Consider the following 19,397-nt stretch of genomic DNA (forward strand, 5'->3'; position numbering starts at 1 on the left):
TGATCTCCTCACAGGCTGCCTCTACCTTTCAGTGTCTTGTTAACACTTTTGAGACTCCTGCACGGTTAAGCCATCTGTGCCGACAAAAGAGGTGTTCGAAATGTGTAAGAAAAGATAATTCCTTGGCAAAGGACCTCAGTCCTGAAGTTTATTGCCATTGCTTTGTGAGATTTGTTTTAAATTAACTTTTTTCAGGTTTTCTGCAATCAATGGCTTTAAAGTCATTGGGTTTGTATTCCCTTATTTATAATAGTGCAGAAGTATGGGAAGTCACGTGTATTTCTTTTCTGTATTTAGGAAGCATTTAATTTGGATTAAATCCTGCTACATATTCCCATGGGTTTTGGTTATGAGTGTGATTTTTGTCATAACTTGCTTTTTAGGTTCAAGAAGACCTTCACAAGCTTAAAGTTAAAGTGAAAAATATCAACTTGAAAGGAAATGCAAAAGGTGCGGATATTAGCGACCTCGAAACAGCAATTGAAAGAACTGAACCTGGGCTGAGAGTAAGTAAAATGGAGCAGATCCAGAAGACGATTCAGTTTGAGATCTCTGCCAGTAATTCAGTTAGAGTACATGGGGCCATGTATTTGCGATCCTGCAAGATCCCTTTCTGATTAGCAAATGATGGGATTCACCAGACATTATAGTTCAGAATGATGGCTTCCTCTTTTGGGTCATCACAATTAACTGACCTTATGCCTCACACCATTAGCCAAAATTAGATTTAGTGCAGCAGAAGCACAAAGCCTATCAACTTTTCAGTCAAGTGAAGATCTGGATTGCTAAATTAACTGAGTTAAATAAATTTAATATCCCTCATACCTTTGTAGTAGTCTAAACATTATTTTTTTCCTCTAACAGAAACGTGCTGAAAATTATTTATATGCTATAGACAGACAAGTGTTAACTATTTCTTCTGCTGATAACAAAGTAGTGCATTCAGAAGAGCCCCCTAAATGGTAAGTTAAACAGCTGTTTTATTGCAGAGACAATGCAAGTAGCAAGACAGGAAAACTGTGGTATCAGAATCTTGTAAAGTAAATGGGAATATTGGCCCAGATGAGGTTATTTTGGTCATTTGCTATTTTGGTTTTATTTCGTTTAAGTTAAAAAAACAATACAAAAGTAAATGCAGTTCTAAGTAGCTACAGCAACCTTCTGCTACCTCCTGTGATTTTTTTTGCTAAACACAAGTTTAAATAAAAATATAGTCTTTCAGATTCAACCAGATGGAAGCAGTATGGGTTTAATAGGTAAAATCAAAGTAATTTTTAAAAACCTCACTGTTTGTTTTTTTCTAAATCAGGGGGCTTCATTTTGGTGCTTCTCAGAAACAGCTTATTTTACCACGAGTACCTGTTGAGCCCGTGACTGTCCAGGCATACAGCAAATCAGCACTACGCATTTCTCAAGGTCCACAGGTCTGAAATATCATACTACTTACTCTGCCAGAGACCACATTAAATGAGTAGACTGGTGTCTTGTAGGTTCCCAGTTGATCCCATAATGTTACGATCTTATTCCACATGGATTCATTTTTTTATAATATACTATCTATGACTGAATGTGTTAAAAAATTCTCAGTAGAATGAGCAGGCTGAGAGATAGGAGCCTTCTCCCAGCCTCACAGTCCAGATAAAATCTAAGGTAGGAAGGACTTCAGTATCATCATGGGTGCATCCACAAGCCTTCCATTCTTTATTCCCCCCCAGGTATATTGTTAAAGAGTTCTGAAACCAGGTGTTTGTTCAGCTTTAAGGTCCCAGTCCTGCAAATACTCTATGCTTAATGGTGATTCTGCAAGTAATGTCAAAAATAAATTGAACTATATATTGGAATAGCATGAACACAGATATAAATGTTTGTTGTTTGAGACTAAAAGTGGTTCTCTTTTTTGTTTTTGCATAAAAGAGATGGCAAATTGTGGGACAGACTCCTGTTCATGTATAGGGTAGTCACCTCTATGATAAATACAGGTTTTCTCCTTGAAATCTGATTTTTTGCTGTTTTTTATAAATGAAATCCTTGTGAGATCATTTAAAGCCTTCTTAAAATGTTTGTATCTGAAGTATTTTTGCCTTTTTATTCTAAGCTGTGAATTTTGCCTGGTGAGTTCAAGATGGCCTCCTCAAACATATTTAAAAAACAAATGAAGGTAATTAGTTGAATTGAAAAATACCCATTGTCACAACTTGAGGTTATTACTGTTTAAATTCAAGGGAGCTTTGAGTGAGCAAGAACCTTAAGAAGAGGCTCTCTCTAGTTCTAAGACTATTACCAGAAGCTAAGGATTGAAGCTACTTGAAAAGGTATAACCAGAATGAGCAGCCTAACACTTATATTGCTGATTATCTTTGTAAAAGAAGTCCCAATATAAAGTAGTATTAAAATATTGCTTACTCTTGAAATGATGGATATGGTGCAATGAAGATCTCTGATTTTTTTTCCAGCTGGTATTCCAACCCTGCCCTATATGAATACACTTATATTGTGAGGAAAAAAAATTATCAGAGTTCAGCTACTCTGTAAACTCTGTATTATCTATGGTCTTTCAACTCTTCATGTGCACCAATGAGCTTCATTTACAGTGGAGCATGTGCTCTGTCCTGCTTTGACGGCCTCTTTGTCTTTTCATTTCTGATATCTATGGCATCTGCTTAGAAATGCATATCTAGTGACACACAAGCTAGCCCTAATTTCCCATTATAAAGAAAATAGCAAACAGTGCTGTTTTGCCAGCTGTTCTACATGCCCGGCATGCCAACATAAAAAGCTTTTATTATTAAATAGTTGTGAAATCCAGCTGGGAAATTATCACCTACAATTCCTTACTTCCTGTCTTTTCCTTACTTGTAGCTATAAACAGTTTTGGTTTCTTTAAGCATACTTTGGTGTTTTTCAAAATTCCTTTCCACTCAAAAGAAATATTAGCAAACTGAATAGTTTTCTGTTTGCAGACAGTATTTCCGGGAATGTAGGCTTGAAGAAATCAACATTTCAACTCGTAGGGGTTCTGAGAGAAATTAATAATTCACGTAGTAATATTTTTGTGCTTTGCAGTCCATAATACGCTGTGCAAGAATAGAAATGGAGCATAAGTTGTGTTTGTAGTAGTTCGGATAAATGAAGGTTGGAGTCAAATAAGTTTTTTGTTTGCTTTTTCTAAAAGTTGATACTTTCTGTGACATTCTGAATACACAGTAGAAGTTAATATTCTCTCATCATTAATAGAGTTAAAGATGTAAATGAAAAGATGTTTCTAGGGGGCTCTAGAATATGCAAATAACATCAATAGCTAGACATGAAAAGTGCTTTCATTACTGATAATATAGATTGCTTCAAAGATTAATGTAATGTAGTCCATTCATAAAGGAATTGGACTCTATTAGAAACCATGCACCACACGCATCTGCAAAACAGAGTTACAGAGTGAATCCGATTTGTTGGCTTACTGCATGATAAAAATGCCCTCCACTCTGAAATGAGTTTTGTCTTGAAGTAGAACAAGATTTGAACCATTTAACTCTGCTGAACATGTCAACCAGTTCTGTGTGCTCCATGTTAATAACTGAGCACAATAGTTCTCATTCTTGTTGAGCATTATATTAGTAATAATGCACTATTCTCCCTGCATTCTCATCTTTTTCTTATTCTGCATCAAGATGGTTCAAGATAGCTTAAATTCAAGACTTTGGATAATATAGATGGAAGAGACCCACGATACCATCTGCTCCAGCTCCTGCAAATGTAGAATTGTCACTTGCCGTACCTCTAAGCTGACAAAGTAACTTTTATCAGGTTTTTTTATTAAGCATTTCAATTCTTGTTATCCTGTGTGGAATCTGCCACTCTAGCATTGATCATTTCACTGTCAGTCTGAGTGGGGAGTCTGCATTGTGAATCATCTCCTATTTTAATTGAGAAGGTACTCAATTTTCCCCCAATTCTTGTTTAATAGCACAAGCAGTTTCCTTTCTGTACAGCGGTATGTTATAGTAATAAAATAAATACTACAAAATCACTGATGAGGTGAAAATTGAACTTTCTGTCTCTGTGCAGCCATGTGGGTAAAAGAGTAATTGGCTTGGATAATAACTTTTGTTCTTACAAACCCAAATCTAAATGAGCATCTCATTGATACATCTGCTTGTAATTACTACCAAAAGAAGAGAATATATTGTGCAGATAAATAAATTAAACCATTTTTAGTGCTTTCACAAAGTAGTACAATTGTTTAATAGTTCAAATACACCTCTAATGATTCTTACACTTCTTATGGCATATTGTGTTTTTTAAAAAACCAGAAGTCTCATAAATTCCTTTTTTACATTTACATAATAGAAGTATCAGCAGAGAGTTCTTGTCTATAAATATGTTTAGTTGGATCTTACTATGTAAGGGAGCTTTTTGTATTCCTGTATCCATGTAATGGGAATTAAGCACGGACACTGCCAGGCCCCCAGATCCTCTGAATTACCTTAGCTCTGTTGACTTCTCTGGTGATACATTAGTTTCTGCCATTTGAGGATTCTTCCTTATTCGGCACTGGTTGGTAAATAAACCCTGTTGGATGCAGCGTCTAGTTAGCAATGTTACTGCAGTAAAAATATTGGGAGATACTACTACACTTGATACAGATCCAGGTGTAAACTAAAGCACATGCATTAAGATGAACCAAAACGTCTTCAACTTAAGAAATTTTGACTCTAGTAAAAATATATGGCATCACTTCCGGCTTTTATAGAAAAAGTATATGCTTTAGGTACTTCTGATAACAAGAAGAAACTTGAGAAGTCTTTTTCTGTCCATCGGGATTTAAATAATAATAATATTTATTTGCTAAATAGTTGAATCCATTCCATGCAGATAACACAGTATTATGTTTTAATTCTTACTACTATAAGGATTTTTTAATTTCCTTACTTACTTATAAGCAAGTGCTCTCTCTGCATTGAGTCAATGGGCCATAACCGATCCAAAGAAGCTGTTCTGGTCCATCAGGTCAATGATTCGTGAATTAAAGTCTCTGGCAAACATGGCCAAGGTAGATTTGACTCTTATTATCATCTGTGGGAAGAATGCACGTATAGCACCCTCCCAATAGATAGGCTGTGTATAAAACATTTGTAATAACACGGGTAAATGGTATTCAGAAAGTACCTATGTTAATCAAGTGAGTCAAACCTGATTGTCCTTTCTACTCAAAGTTTAACTCAAAGGTGTGCACATTTGGAAATTTCAGAGCTTGTAATGAAATGAATTGACCAAATTTTGGCAAAAGCATATATGTGGATAGTAGTTGTATGCCTTGCAAAGTCATCCATCTAATCAAAAGGCACTTTGTCATTGTTTGCCCAGTTCTGTGTGGACACTCAAATAACATGAATTTTTATCAACATTTTGCAAATTTATGACCATGTTAGCCAATTCCTGCTTATAAACACTTCTGTCCTAGCACAGTTATTTTAAGACTGTGCATATTATATATTTCAGCAGCAGCTGGAAATGGATATGAAAATTATGCTTGACCTGGAGAACATCAATAATAAAGCTGTTTTAAAACAACAGAACTATGAGACCAGGCTGCCACTTATAACTAAGAAAAAATCTGCTCCTGTAAGTAACTTATCTTATGGGTTTATTATATGCATTACTTTTCACTATTAAAGTTAATACATATCAGACCTAAATAAAAAAAATTTATTTTAAGTACCTCATAATTTCCTATTTTTTGACATTGATATGTCAAAACGTTTTGAGTGACGATATTGGGGAAAACAAAGCTGTAGCATAACGGGTTTAGGTAGCAAGACCCCAGTCCAGCAAAAGTGTAAGTATACATGGGAATGTGCATGGTAAGTAATCTCAATGAAATCAGGGAGTGAAGATGAGCAAACTGGAGCTTGTGGAGTTCAGGATGTGAACCCAAGATCAAGGAAGAAGTAAAAGGGGTTTTGCTGACAAGAATGGGCTTTCAGTTGTCATTCTATGGCCATTTCTTAGAAAGACAAGAATACGTTCTGTTTTCAAACAATAACAGGATTGTTAGGAATGAGTGAAAAATGCTTGTACTTTGTTTTGATGCTCTTTTTAATTGACTTGTTTTTAAAAAGCACTCCTGTCACATGATTGCTGACACTGACTGGAAATCAGTGTCACTGAATCAAAAAAATAGGCGTTATACTGAAAGAGAATCGGAATCCTGGAGTGACTACATGAATTTAGGCGCCATTTACATCTTATTTTTCTGACGTGGTTTGGGAGGGAATGTCGAGTTCTACTTCTTAGCTCCATGCTGGGAGCACTCACTTTGGAATGTGAGGGACAGATGCAGATCTTTCCTTTCCATATGGAGATATTTCCATATTCTTGTAGATCCCAAGTGTCCTCACTGTCAAGCTACAAGGTATTCTGAAGCACAGCCTTTCTTTTATCTCTAGTCACGCTGTTTCCCGTAGTACAAAACAATTACCTACCAAAGCTGGGACTGAGCACTTCCACAATGCTCTCCTAAGCCTACCCAGACTAGTATCCATCAAATCGCCTTTCTCTATTCTTTCTGGTCTGAGAATGTTCAAGTTGTGTGAGATTAAGTTTTGATTCTTCCAAATTTGGGTTCTGCAACCGCTGCTGCTCTTAAATAAACCAATAACATGAAGATGACATTTTCTGCAAAGTGTGCTTTTAAAAAAAATTAATAGGCACAGGCATCCATCCAAAGATCAATTATGTTCACAAATTTAGCACAGCACTGTGGTCCACATGAAAGAATATACTCAATGGTCTCACACAAGGATGCTCTTCTAGGATTTAATTTATGTAATAGAAGCATTATGCAGCAAGCCCAGTGCTGTAAGAGACATTCTAGGGTATTTGGTTATAAACAACATAAACAGAATCTGTGAATGGCACAGTTGTAAGCTGCCACTTATAAAAAATGATTTTTGAAAGCTGTTGCCCAGACTAAGAGGTGATTTGTCTAACCCTGTGATATAGAGTTAATTAGAAAAAAGCATCATGGCTAATAGCTTTTTAGAACCACTCTAAAACACTCACAGAGAGGAATATTATACTACTGCAGAGAGCCATGTGTTTTACCACTCTCGCTGAAACCTATACTGATCAGAGAAAACTTAAATTACAAACATTTAGTGAAAATTAGTCAAGCTCTCTGATACATATTTACAGTTGCTAAGGAACTGTTTATGACAGGGAGATGGGCTGAAAAAACAAGGAGGTATTTCCTATCTCTAATTTATTCTACAGCATTTACTGAAGTAAGTGCTTTTCAGAAGTTTTCGAATCCCATGACACAATCTGTGTTTTGAAATGTTCTAGCTTCACTGGGGGTAAAATCTGGCAATTAGACTTGCAAAATCCACTACTGCGATTGTGAATTAAGGCATTTGTGTTAAATGTGATCTATACGAGCACTTAGAGGAATGATAGTTACAGATCACCAATAGTAACTAAAATAAATCAATATGTAGTTGCAGGTCTAAAATTATATGGTCTTTAGTTTTGAAAAAAATACCAATTAAAGTAGCCTCAAGAATTAAGTTAGGTGCTACCTACCCTGTTTTTACTAATCAGCCATTAGAGGGCAATATTTGTACGCACATATACGGGCACATGCATACGCATATACCCATGTACATGCCCTACATATGTACATAAGTTCAAAGATTATCTCCCCAAAAAAATCAGTGGCAGAAGGACTCTCACTGAAGTAAATTAAAAACTAATTGCTTGGTTAACTGCATTCAGGTTTTTTCCAAGAGTTGTCAGCATCTGAGTTTTCAAGGAGACCTGAGCATTTAAAAATGTGATGAGAATAAAAACACACTGGTTTTGAGGTGACTAGATAGGTCAAGCACAAATCTACACGGACTTTTTATTATCTTGCCATTTGAGTAGTTTGAAAAATTAGTAGTAAGGATCTCATTGTTTCATGAAAAATGTCGTCTTTTCTTGCTCTTTTGGTATTATAAAGTTGCTGACGCTGGATTTTATGACAGAAACTAAGAACAATTAACTATTGCCCTTTTGTACCTTTTTGGGTCTGATAAGCACTAATGCTTCATCCTCTGTAAAGTTCTGTAGTTATCTTAAAGTGAGGACTGTAATTCTGCTTGAAACACCATGGGCAGACTGGGCATCACTTTATTTTGTAGCCTATATCTGGATAACAAATGAAAAATGATGAGTAGATAATTATTAAATATGTATACTTCCCATGGCGTATCTAGCAAAACAAACAGTAATCTGAATTGCAGCAAAAATAATTCTGACGAACTGCTGCAATGTAGAAAAGATTCACAACTATACCTTTCCTTTTCATAGGACTGCTGTTCTTTTATAGAATTATACTGGCACTTTTTGGTCCTTGTTTTCTTATAACCGTATATTACACTGTAAACTTAGGAACCTTTTAATTTATTCATGAGGTAGAATTTAATATGGTGATGATTTCTAGCCTTTATGAGTTGCATCTTATATAGTGTGGCTCTAATGGTGATGGCAGTGATTCTGTGTTGTGGTGGGTTTTTTTTTTTAAGCTAACTTATTTGAGTACAACCATTGTAATCATATCCTCAGTTATTCATTCTTTATTCAGTATTTGCATCATGCTAATCACTAAAGCTTATCACTGAAAGTCTATTCATTTCCAAAATTATAAAGTATGGCAAAGCAGGGCAATTCTTTTCTTTTCAAGTCACTAGAAGAAGTTGTAGAAGAAAAACAGGTCTTTTGGTCCTCAAAACCTCATTGTGTTTTAAACTTATGCACATGGCTATAATTACAGTCAAAGCATAATTTGGCAGCAGTAGCAGAACGAGACTTAAACAAATCGATGTTACACTACAGTAATTCAAAATAAGCTTGTTGCATTTGTATTATGGTATGTAATCATAATAACCAGCACAGTGAATTAATAAAATCTTCTTGTCACTAAAAATAAAAAGGAAATAATTGGTGAGAGAGAGTTAACTTAACAGATTACTATAGTCAGCACCCTTTCAACCTAGAAATGGGAATGTGAAGGTCACCCCCATCTCAGATGACAAACGTAGAACATTTTGTTGGTAAACAAATTAATCTTTTGAAAGGTCACCATTTGTTTTAAGTTTTTATCCAGTTCTTGTCATCTGGAATTGGAGATTGACTGTCATTTTGCTAGGTAGGGGTGCAGCCAAAGCTGCTGAAGCTGTTTCAGTACATATCAGCATTCCTTGACAAAACTCAGTGCCTGATTGTGATGCTATGGGCTGCTGGTTTACAGCTGTCTCCGGACAAGAATGGAGGCCCACCCCTGAATTCCAATAAGTTGGTCCTGCATATTCTGCCTCGTGTAAGCTGGCCCATTGCCCACAAGTAAAATGTATTGTAGTTCAAGCCAGCAATTATCTTCCTTACTTCCTTCTGTGCTGCTTCTGTTGCCTTTTTCAAAAAGCAGATGTGGGATTCACCAAAGTTCTCCATCTATTCTCTCTTGCACCTGTTATGGCAGAATTTTGATAGAGGTAAATTTCTGGGAGAGCTAGCAGTAGGCAATCAAAGGAGCAAAGCTTGATTTTTCCAAGTATGTGGCAAATTGACAGTTCAGAGCCATCTCTGGTTACTTTAAGAGCTTAAAGTAGGTAAGAATAACATCTAAGACCTGTTGTTAAAGATGCCTAGTTGCTCCAAATTGAAGGGTTAATGTTGGGCTTTCCATTTAATTTGGAGTTTATTTTCTGTAGATAAAACAAAATCTGAGGGAAATAATATGTATTAATATCTTAGTATTACATCTAAGGGAAACTGTATTAATCATTAGGTAAGTAAAATGTTGGAATATGTAAATTGGAAAGAGAAGGACAAATTTTAATTTTCTGTACAATTTTCCTACTCAGAAATTTTCTGGAATAAAAAGACAACTGGTCATAGAAGTTGTTCATATTTTAAATCTCTTACAGAGACTGTTACAAATTTGACTCATCTGACTTTAGAATAGTTCCACTGACACTGGTGAGAATTTGTCCTTTACTTAGCATTCAGTATTTCTGCACTGAATTCCACGTGCTGGTTCATAGACTCGGAGGACCAAAATTAGGTTATTTGAAACCAGAGTTAAACGCTTTCTTTATTTACTATTTATTACTATGATTATTTGGCTTGATTATCAGGACAAGATCCTTTTTCCCAATAGAAACTGATAGACGATGCAAGTGTGAGTAAAATTATTCTTTGATACTGCTTCCTTGCTTTGCTGCTTAGCATGTAAATCAACACAGAAAAAATACATCCGTTTAGACTGTAAGGCTGTAAAACTATACAATGTAATGGAATCCTACAGTAATTCTCATCTAGACAAAACCAAAGCTGACCTGATCTAATGTGGGTAGTGGACTCGAGATTGGACTTGATATCCTACAGAGAGCTCTTCTAACCAACATTTCTATTATTTCTATGATTCTGTGATTGAGAGCAAAGAGTGAAAATCACTTAGCCACCTCTGCTTTTACTCCATTTGAGTTTTTTGCAGTCTGAACTGATTTTCTCCCATTGCTCAAAACTTTCCTCCTCCTCCTGCATGAACAGCAGGCTCCGTTGATTTGTAACCACTTATGGGACAGACCCATTGAAGGCTCTCAGTATCCTTCCGTATTGACATAGAAATTCTTTCTGAATTAGTTATGAAAGCAGCTTTGCATCTCTTAACGGAAGTTTGTCTAAACCATACTTTCTTAGTTTGCTTATATGGTATCATGATCAGGTAGCTTCAAAAGCCTTGCTAAAGTCAAGAAGTAGTACTTACTTTTTCTCCCCTGTTCACACCACTTGCTAACCTGTTGTAGAAAAAAAATTAGATTGGTCTGACAAATTTGATCGTGGCAGGTTCAAGCTGCTCATTTAGTTGTTACTTTCCAGATATTTATAATTAGCTTGTTTGGTTATTTGTTTCAGAATTTTTCCAAGAATTGTAGTTAAGCCAATAGGGCTAGAATTTCTCAACACATCCTTTGCCCCTTTCTAAAGATAGGCACTATGCTCTTTTCCAGTATTCTAGTATATTTTCCATTCTACAAGAGTCCCACCAGCAGTTCTGAGATTGCTTTAGACTGTTCTTTTAGTATCCTACAGTGTATTTTATGAGGACCAGCCAATCTGAAAACCTTTGAGCACTATCTGATCTGTTTTGCCCTTAAGGTAGCCTGAGACCTCTTCCCTTTTGCACTACAATTGAGTGAGTTGCTTCTACTCATAACTAGCTGCTTTTTTAATGATAATTATGAATGTACTTAATGATATAATTTTTTATTACCCAGAAGTTTCTTCCTACTTGCATCTCGTTTTGTCTTACCTGTTTAAGCAAACAAGAAGCAGTCATCAGTATGCCCATTTTCTGTTTTCTGTACGCTTTTGTCTTCTTTTGAGATCAGTGAAGAACATACGATTTATCAACTTTGGTAACTTGCTATCCTTCCTATCCTGCTTCATCTCTGGAATAGTTTGAGCTTGTTTCTGTAGTACATTTTATCTGTGCAACAGATCGTTCAATGGAGTTCCAGTTTCCCTTAGACTTGCCTTCTACAAGCTCTTACCTGCCAGTTTCCTCAGCATATTGAAAACTGACCTTAGTTCCATTGATTTTATTTTGCTATGCTTCCTCCTTCCCTTTATTGGGATTATGAACTGTGTACATCAAATCCTGGTAGTAATTTCTTAATAAAAAAATATGAAGGTAGATGGCAATTTGGAGAAGATAATCATGAAATGATAGATTACTCTGTTATATACCTTTTCTACCATTACTATCAAGCTCTGTGGTTTTCTGTTATTTATTTACCAAATCTCATCTATCTAATCTTCCTGGTTGAGAAATTGTAGTTTTGATACATGATAGTACTCATCTTTTCTCTGTATTTAATACTAGTCTCTCTTCTTTTACTGGGGGAAAACATTTATAAACATATTTAAAAAAAGAAGTTGTTCTAGTTAAATATTGCTGTCTAGGTAAAAAGAAAACAAATAGAGAACTAATCAGAAAATCCCGGTGGTGTTACAAGTGCCCTATTTAAAATGAAGCAAAAAGAAAAAAAAAATCAAGTGGGAGAGGTTTATCCACAGGAGAAAAACACTTTAGAAAGGGTAATAGAATTGTTTTTCTCATGTCCCAGGTTAATTACACTCAGAAGCACTTGAAATGAAAAAATAGTTTTTCAGCACACTCCAAGCATATTATCAGGCAAGTAAGCCTTAGTCTGCACTGCAAATTAAGTGCTCCCTTCCAGCCCTATAAAACTGTACTTTAAAAGTACCCATGATGAAGCAGGCTGTGTGCTGACTTCAGTAAAGTGTACTTGCTGAATCATAATCTTCATAACAAACTTCACTAGAAGACATTATTCATGAGGGAAAGTGTTTGAGGTTCCAGTCACCTCGTAGCAGTAACGCTTGCTTGGGTTCTGCCAGAGAGGAAGCAGGTGAGGTTCCTACAGGTTAGCACTGTATAGAGCGTGATCCTTTGCTTCCATGCTGTTTTGGGTCTGTCTACACTACAGACATTAAAATGCTAGTTAGGAGCTGCCAGTTCTCGAATATGTGGTATTAAATTCACTAGGTTTTGTGTTTATGCCATAAAAGCTGTAGGTGTGAATAAAGGTTTTAAATTGTGCTGACATAAGCAGATGGAAGTCTATTGAAAACCTTTTAAAAAGATGCAATCTTTTAAATATCTTTTTAAGTTAAATCACTGAATAATGGTAATAAAACTATATAATGATGCTAAAAGTAAACCTTTTTCTTGCAGTACTTAAAATTCTTTTTATTATTTTTAAGCTCTTATTGTTGTAATTGAGTTGGCTTAATTTTAGTGAAATTAACTGAAAGATGAAAGCATTTTGTCAAATTTTGCTTTGATATCTCACTGAAGTCTTCAAGAGGGCAGCTAATGCAAATAGGATGCTGAAAGAACATAGAAGAAGGGTGTACAGATTGGGTGGAATTTTCGTAGGTAACCGTTTTGGGTCCGCTATGTTGCCCGTACTATGTAATGAAGTGAATCATAGTGGCACTGTGCAGTGTAAACGAGAGCTTAACTTACATTACAGTTGCATCTGTCCTTACTTTAATGTGACACCTGCCATGGACTTTATAGCAATTATAGGATACAGCAAAGAAGAATTAAATATCTATCTCCAGTTAAAAAAAATCAAAAAACCAAAAAACCTCTAGGCTGCTTTTGAACTCATACACTCAACCTGAATTGCTTTTCTTTGTAGCTTATTACATCTCTATGAACACAAATGAAATACATATCTTTCACAGTGCTGTTTATCATAACAAAACTCCTGGGATTTAAACTAGGATAAAACTGCCTAATAGTAAAATCAGTGCTGCTTTACTGATACAATAGCAATAGCCTGGAAAAGGAGTCGCTGTTTAATTAAATTTCTTTCTTTTTATATATTTTTGTTGTGTCCTCAACAAACTGCTGGGGCTGAGAGTGAGTAGAAAAGTGTGGTTTATTATTCCCTTTTCTCAGTATCAACCCACTTATATGCCAGCTGGTATAAAGTTAATCTTTGTTATATGCTTATTGCTATTTTCTTGGAACACAAGGACATGAAGATTCATACATCTAGATCCCTTAAAGCATAATGCTTCATAATGTCCACAACTAAAATGAGTGCCTGAAAGATTCGCTATTATGATAAAGAGTATATATTTTCTATCTCCCTAATGTCTCTTGTGGACAGTGTTATTATACAAACTGGGAGGAAAAATTATAATAGTTTATTTTGATCTGTCTCATTTCCCTATTAGGTTTATAAGCAGTTCTTTAGAATTGGCTGTCCCTAACCACCACCAAGTTGATGGTTGATGTTAGTCACTAATTATGACACAACAGTGCTCAAAGATCCCAGTTATGCCCTGGATCCTATTGTACTAAAAGCTGTACACAAGCATGATAATCAGTCATTAAAATCTATTTTTTTTTAAACCAGGAAGTCCCAATGAGTTACTGGAGAACCTGTAAAGTTGCAGAGTTGCAGAGGAAGTCCTGAGCAGCACATGTTGGAGCATACCCAATCCCTAGGTAGTTTAGCTGCTAAAACTAAGAAACTAGATTTCCAAAAATCTGTTGACAGAGTAAGGTTTGATAGACTAGTGTTAAATTTTCCTTTTGCATCATAAAACATTTGAGTTTATTTAAGTTAAATCTTTCATGTCTCTCTAGCTTTACCATTGTCTCATTTTTCTAGCATCAGCCAGGTGAGAGAAAACAATATAATCTTCTGCTGGTGGTGGTTCACTGTTGTCAAGTGAGAGATCTCAATGGTGTTACTTGCCATGAAGTTGCATGTGCTGCAATGCTTTAAACCCACTGAATATCTAGCTCTCTGTTTCTTTAGGAGTTGAGTACAACCCACACTTCAAATGGAATAGTATGTGTATTCCAGATCAGAAAGAAACTGAAGATACTTAGCATATTGGAGAGAGGAAAAAAATGTTAGATGATAACACAGAGTTTTTGTATTTATCACACTGAAGTATAAGGTGGCAATATATTATTTTCCCTGTGCAATGCTCTATATGTGCGATAATAAGCGTAACAGTGACACGATATCACTGTCCCAAAGTGATGTGTGTCACTGCTTGAATTCCTGGCACTTAGAACCAGCAGGTTCCGTTTTTTCAGGCAAGCACAGGTTAATTGGGGAAGTAAGGGAGCTTTAATCCCCACATGAGCACAGCCAGTGTGGCACATGTTTCCACATCACATTATCAGGCTGTGTCATTCCCTGCTGTCCTTGAGGAACCCTGAAACTTCAGAAGCCTGTGATACTGTTCCCTGATTTGTGAATAGTTTCACATATTTTAATTCCATTGGTATTCTTCCCAGCAAAGATTTATTTACGTATTTGAAAGTATTTCCTTTTCTTTCTGGTACCTTGCCTGTTGTCCTGGTTTTGGCTGGGATAGAGTTAATTTTCTTCCTAGTAGCTGGTATAGTGCTGTGTTTTGGATTTAGCATGAGAATAACGTGATAACACACTGATTAGTTGTTGTTGAGCAGTGTTTATACTAAGTCAAGGACCTTTCAGCTTCCCATGCTCTGCCAGCGAGGAGGAGGCTCAGCCAAACTGGCCAAAGGGCTATTCCATACCTCATGGCGTCATGCTCAGTATAGAAACTGGGGGGAGTTGGCTGGGGGGCAGCGATCGCTGCTCGGGGGCGGGCTGGGCATCGGTCAGTGGGTGGTGACTGGTTGCATCACTTGTTTTTCCTGGGTTTGTCCTCTCTTTCTCTTTTGTTGTTTTCCTTTTCATTACAATTTTTTATTTTTATATTATTATTATATTTCAATTATTAAACTGTTCTTATCTCAACCCACAATTAAAATTGAGCAAACTTCTTGTGATGCCTTTATTAACTAGTACACTGATTTTTGCATAGCAGAAGTCACAAGACATCAATTGGATTTAATTAACTTTATTTTAAATTACTAAAGTAATGACAGTAGACAATACTGTAGCATGTTCATAAGTAGTAAAAGCAGTGCTTGTGCTGTTACGTTATTAAATCTTAATGAAACTATTCATAGCAGAAATTATATTTATTATTTATGATTGCGGGAGTAGAAAAGTGTGTCTTTGAAAATCCAGGATTTCTCTTTGTTAAAAGAAGATTCTGTCTCTTCCTAGATATGTAGTCAGAAGACAGTGAAAAGTCATACAGTTAGCAACCTTTGGGGTTTGCCTGCCTCTCACCACATAGATTCTCCCTTACCCCTGTTAGAAGAAGATATAACGAAAGGTGAGTCACAGAAGCCCACCTGGGTACTGTTGCCACCAGATGTATGCTACATAAGCAGTGTTGTTTGCTGTTTGCAGCAGGTATCTGGTAATCAAATTTTCTGGCACCTCAAAACTTGTAAGAATTGTGATCTCAAATGTTGCAAAGGGTAGAGATCAACTTTGGACTACTTACTCCATGTGGTAGCTAACTTAGGACATAGCATATGCTATGCCGAGCATCATCCTCCCCGAGTCAGTTATCTTGTAATTCACAGAGTTCAATTGCTACTGGAAATAAGAATTGTGTGTGATGGAGGGTTCTTGGATGACTAAATAACATGGTCAAAATAAATGGTCATGATTAATGTCTGGTTATTAATCATTCAATCTTAACTAGATCTACACTTGGACTATTTTAGCAATCAGTCCATATTTATGATTACATTGTGGTTTACAAGAGTTAATTCTCATCCATTCTGCATATTAAACTGCCATTGTACAAGCACATAATTCCATCTCAGAATCAGCACCATTGTGATACCATTACCATTACGATATGTTTCATGTATTTGTCAATTTTTATAGACAAGGTTCACCTTCCTTGAAGGTAAAATATTGAAAGATTCTTATCTTTCAGTTAAAAGAAAACTGATGCTTTTCTAGTTTTGATTTGAAATTGGAAGAACTTGAGTCTGCCTTTGTAATTCTTTCTGTATTGTATATAGTCTATATTGTATATAACTGTCTATATTGTATATAATTCTTTCATAGCTAGAATATATACGAATTGTTCAGTAATGTCATCTTCTTGTAGGTATTCTGAGCCTAACTGAACAAAGGCTTATCCCTTCAGCAGCAAAGATAACTCTCCAGACACCTCTGGTTGTATCCAAAGCAGCACCTTACCATGAATTTCACAGGCAGCACAAGAAGTCAGCTGTAGGTGAGTGCAAAGAATTGATCAAGTGCATCTCCAACCTCACTTTCAGGCCCTTGTTTTATCTCACAAAGAAACAGCTATCTAATGAGCGCTCACTCAAATTCTTAAGAATACTAAATGCATAAGCATGTAGATGAGCATCCTGTGTCTTGCAACTGAACGGGAATCAGATTTCTTAATCCCTGTGAGGATTTGGTCCCTGTTCACTTCTGCAATCCTGGTAGGTTCTTACCTGCATGTTTCAAATTCTAAGCACCTGAATCTGAAGATGTGACCATTGATGTTAGTGTAAAGCCAGTGTTAGTGTAAGTCATGACTTAACATGACTTACAACAGCTGATCAAGCATCTGTTTTGCCAGTGTGATTAAATGAATGACTCCTAATAAGTGAATATACTCTGGGCACTGGGATCCTGACTGATCACAAAGGGTACTGAAAACTGTTGTTGCTACAGCTGCTTGTGGCATGTGACGTCAGTATGGAAAGGCGCGTAAGCAAAATGAGCAGTGGGCTCAGTAGCAATCCCATAAATTTGAAAAGTTCTCCTAATGAAAAGGGGTGGGTGAAAACTAAAATTATATATGGAATAACCTGGAGTATAAGTGCTAACATTTTGACATTGTTATCCTGGGTATACTGTTGGCTGGCATATTACAAACTTTAGAACGTTATAGATTAAAACTGTGGTATGTTTTCCTATAGCCTAATCTCAGTCTTCACAATAGCAACCTGTTATAGCATGGTTTGGTTTATGGCCATCCAGTGGCATTCCTCAATATTTTTTGGTGATAACTCCTGAAAATTGCAACCCACATGGACATGAGAGCAAACTGGAGCATGCCAATACCTAATGGTAGGTGGCAGAATATCAATTTGATGCCGTTGTTGCATTTCTTTTAACAATGAAACCTGCGATCCATTTTTTTCTTTGGTACAGGAGAGATTAGTAGTAGGGTGGACCCTGAGAATACAGACACCATCACCTTCCCAAACTCAAAGGAAGCAGTTTATGGCAAATATTCCTCTAGTAAAGGCAACATTGCACCACTTCCATCCAGGAGCTCTATGGTTTCAGCAAGGAAATCAAAGCCAGCGTGGCCGTATCCAGCGCAACAATTGGAATCTGAGCTGCAGATTCCCTCTCAGACACAGGTATTTAGACAGTGAGGATAATGAGTTTTTATTCATGTTTTTAATACTGTCTTTACCAGAGATGGTTTAGGAAGTGACTGTAAATCACTGAATTGGTACGGAAGGGTTTGAACCAAAGCTAGTAAATAGTAAATATTGAAGCAAGTAGGAAATACTTCATATATTGCCAGTTTCTACTTTCTCAAGTCTTCTACCTAAACTTGTCTGCTTTTTCACAGCATCTTAGAAAATAAGTCTAGAAAGGATGTTACGAGGTTATCTAGACCTCCAGGCAGAATTACCTGTACCTGTAATATTGCGGACAGATGTTTTTCTAACCTGTTCTGAAAACTTTCGGTGATAGCAACTCCACAGTCTCCCTAGGCCATCTGTTCCAGTGCTTAACTAACTATCCTTACTGTTATAAAAGAGTTTTTTAATGTCTCACCTAAATCTCCCTCACTGCAGTTAAGCAAATGTAGTGTTTCCCTTTATATTTACAGAAGACTATAGGGGAGTTTGACCTTGACTGCTTAATGCTTGCTGATTGTTCTTGATCCCCATGCAAAAGGGACATTTCTTTCTCTTTATGGCTAATTATTGTGTTCCATAGCAAACTGTCTGGAGTTTTGCTTGATCTTTCTAGACTTTTTGACTTTTGTGCCATTGAAGAGATCTGAAAATGAAAGAGGAGATCTGAAAATCAACAATAAAGCAAACTTGAGAAATGGAGATCAATGAGTTGTTGACGTAAATAAAAATAATTTCCTAAAAGTAGTATGAAAATAGCGCACTTAGATTGAAAATCAGAGCTAATGAGTTGCTGGCTAAAGTTACCAGTAAATATGGAGTTCTGTTAAGAGGCAGGAACATTTCTATTCCAAGTTTTACCCCGTTTGCATTTATGTGGCAGGATGTTACCCATTCTCCTGGGGTAGGTGGAGGCAGTCTTAGTGGAAGAATGCTATTGCAGTTACTTTCTGATTGTCGTCCTGTGAATCACTGTAGAACTTATGTTTTATATTTGGTAAATCAAGCATAGTTCCTCTGTGCAATTAATGTATTTCCATAAAAATGCTCATAATCTTGCATGACCTCTGAGGTCTTTGCATGGCAATGGGTTTTATGGTAAAGATGGGCTAGACTTTGTGGTCATGATGTATAAATCAGTATGAGGAGTGCATTTCAGATGCATAAATTCCTGCAGTTAAGTGGAAAATAGTAATACAGTAGTGTGTCTTGACTACTCATTTACAATCAATGGCAATTACTCTTAATCTGTGGCTGTTCTCTTCCCACAGCCCCCACAAATGTCTCCATGTCAGTCCTTACAGGATCCAGGCTTTGACTGCGACATTGCTGTTTATCATGGCACGATAGACCAGAAAGCTCCAGGCTTTCTGGCATTCAAGCAACATTCTTGTTTATCCTGGGGGAGTATTGTCTTTTTTTTGGAACATACAGAAAAGCTTCTCAAGGACTATGCTGTACCGTTGGCTACAATAAACTGTAAAAAGTTGGCGGAACTTGCATC

The 19,397-nt window shown here is 36.4% G+C and overlaps 1 protein-coding gene across 1 annotated transcript in view; it reads left to right on the forward strand.

Annotated features, from left to right (window-relative positions):
• The window catches only part of IQCH (IQ motif containing H), a 70,943-nt gene that overhangs the window by 523 nt on the left and 51,023 nt on the right, over window positions 1-19,397 (forward strand). The window contains exons 2-9 of the mRNA XM_075506410.1: window positions 384-506; window positions 865-962; window positions 1,310-1,424; window positions 5,497-5,619; window positions 15,699-15,810; window positions 16,606-16,734; window positions 17,670-17,884; window positions 19,165-19,397. The exon at window positions 19,165-19,397 is cut by the window's right edge and continues 319 nt beyond it. Coding sequence (XP_075362525.1) covers window positions 384-506; window positions 865-962; window positions 1,310-1,424; window positions 5,497-5,619; window positions 15,699-15,810; window positions 16,606-16,734; window positions 17,670-17,884; window positions 19,165-19,397 — 1,148 coding nt within the window. The remainder of the gene's footprint in view (window positions 1-383; window positions 507-864; window positions 963-1,309; window positions 1,425-5,496; window positions 5,620-15,698; window positions 15,811-16,605; window positions 16,735-17,669; window positions 17,885-19,164) is intronic.

The sequence above is a fragment of the Mycteria americana genome, chromosome 6 (assembly GCF_035582795.1).
Source record: "Mycteria americana isolate JAX WOST 10 ecotype Jacksonville Zoo and Gardens chromosome 6, USCA_MyAme_1.0, whole genome shotgun sequence".
NCBI classification, from domain to species: domain Eukaryota; kingdom Metazoa; phylum Chordata; class Aves; order Ciconiiformes; family Ciconiidae; genus Mycteria; species Mycteria americana.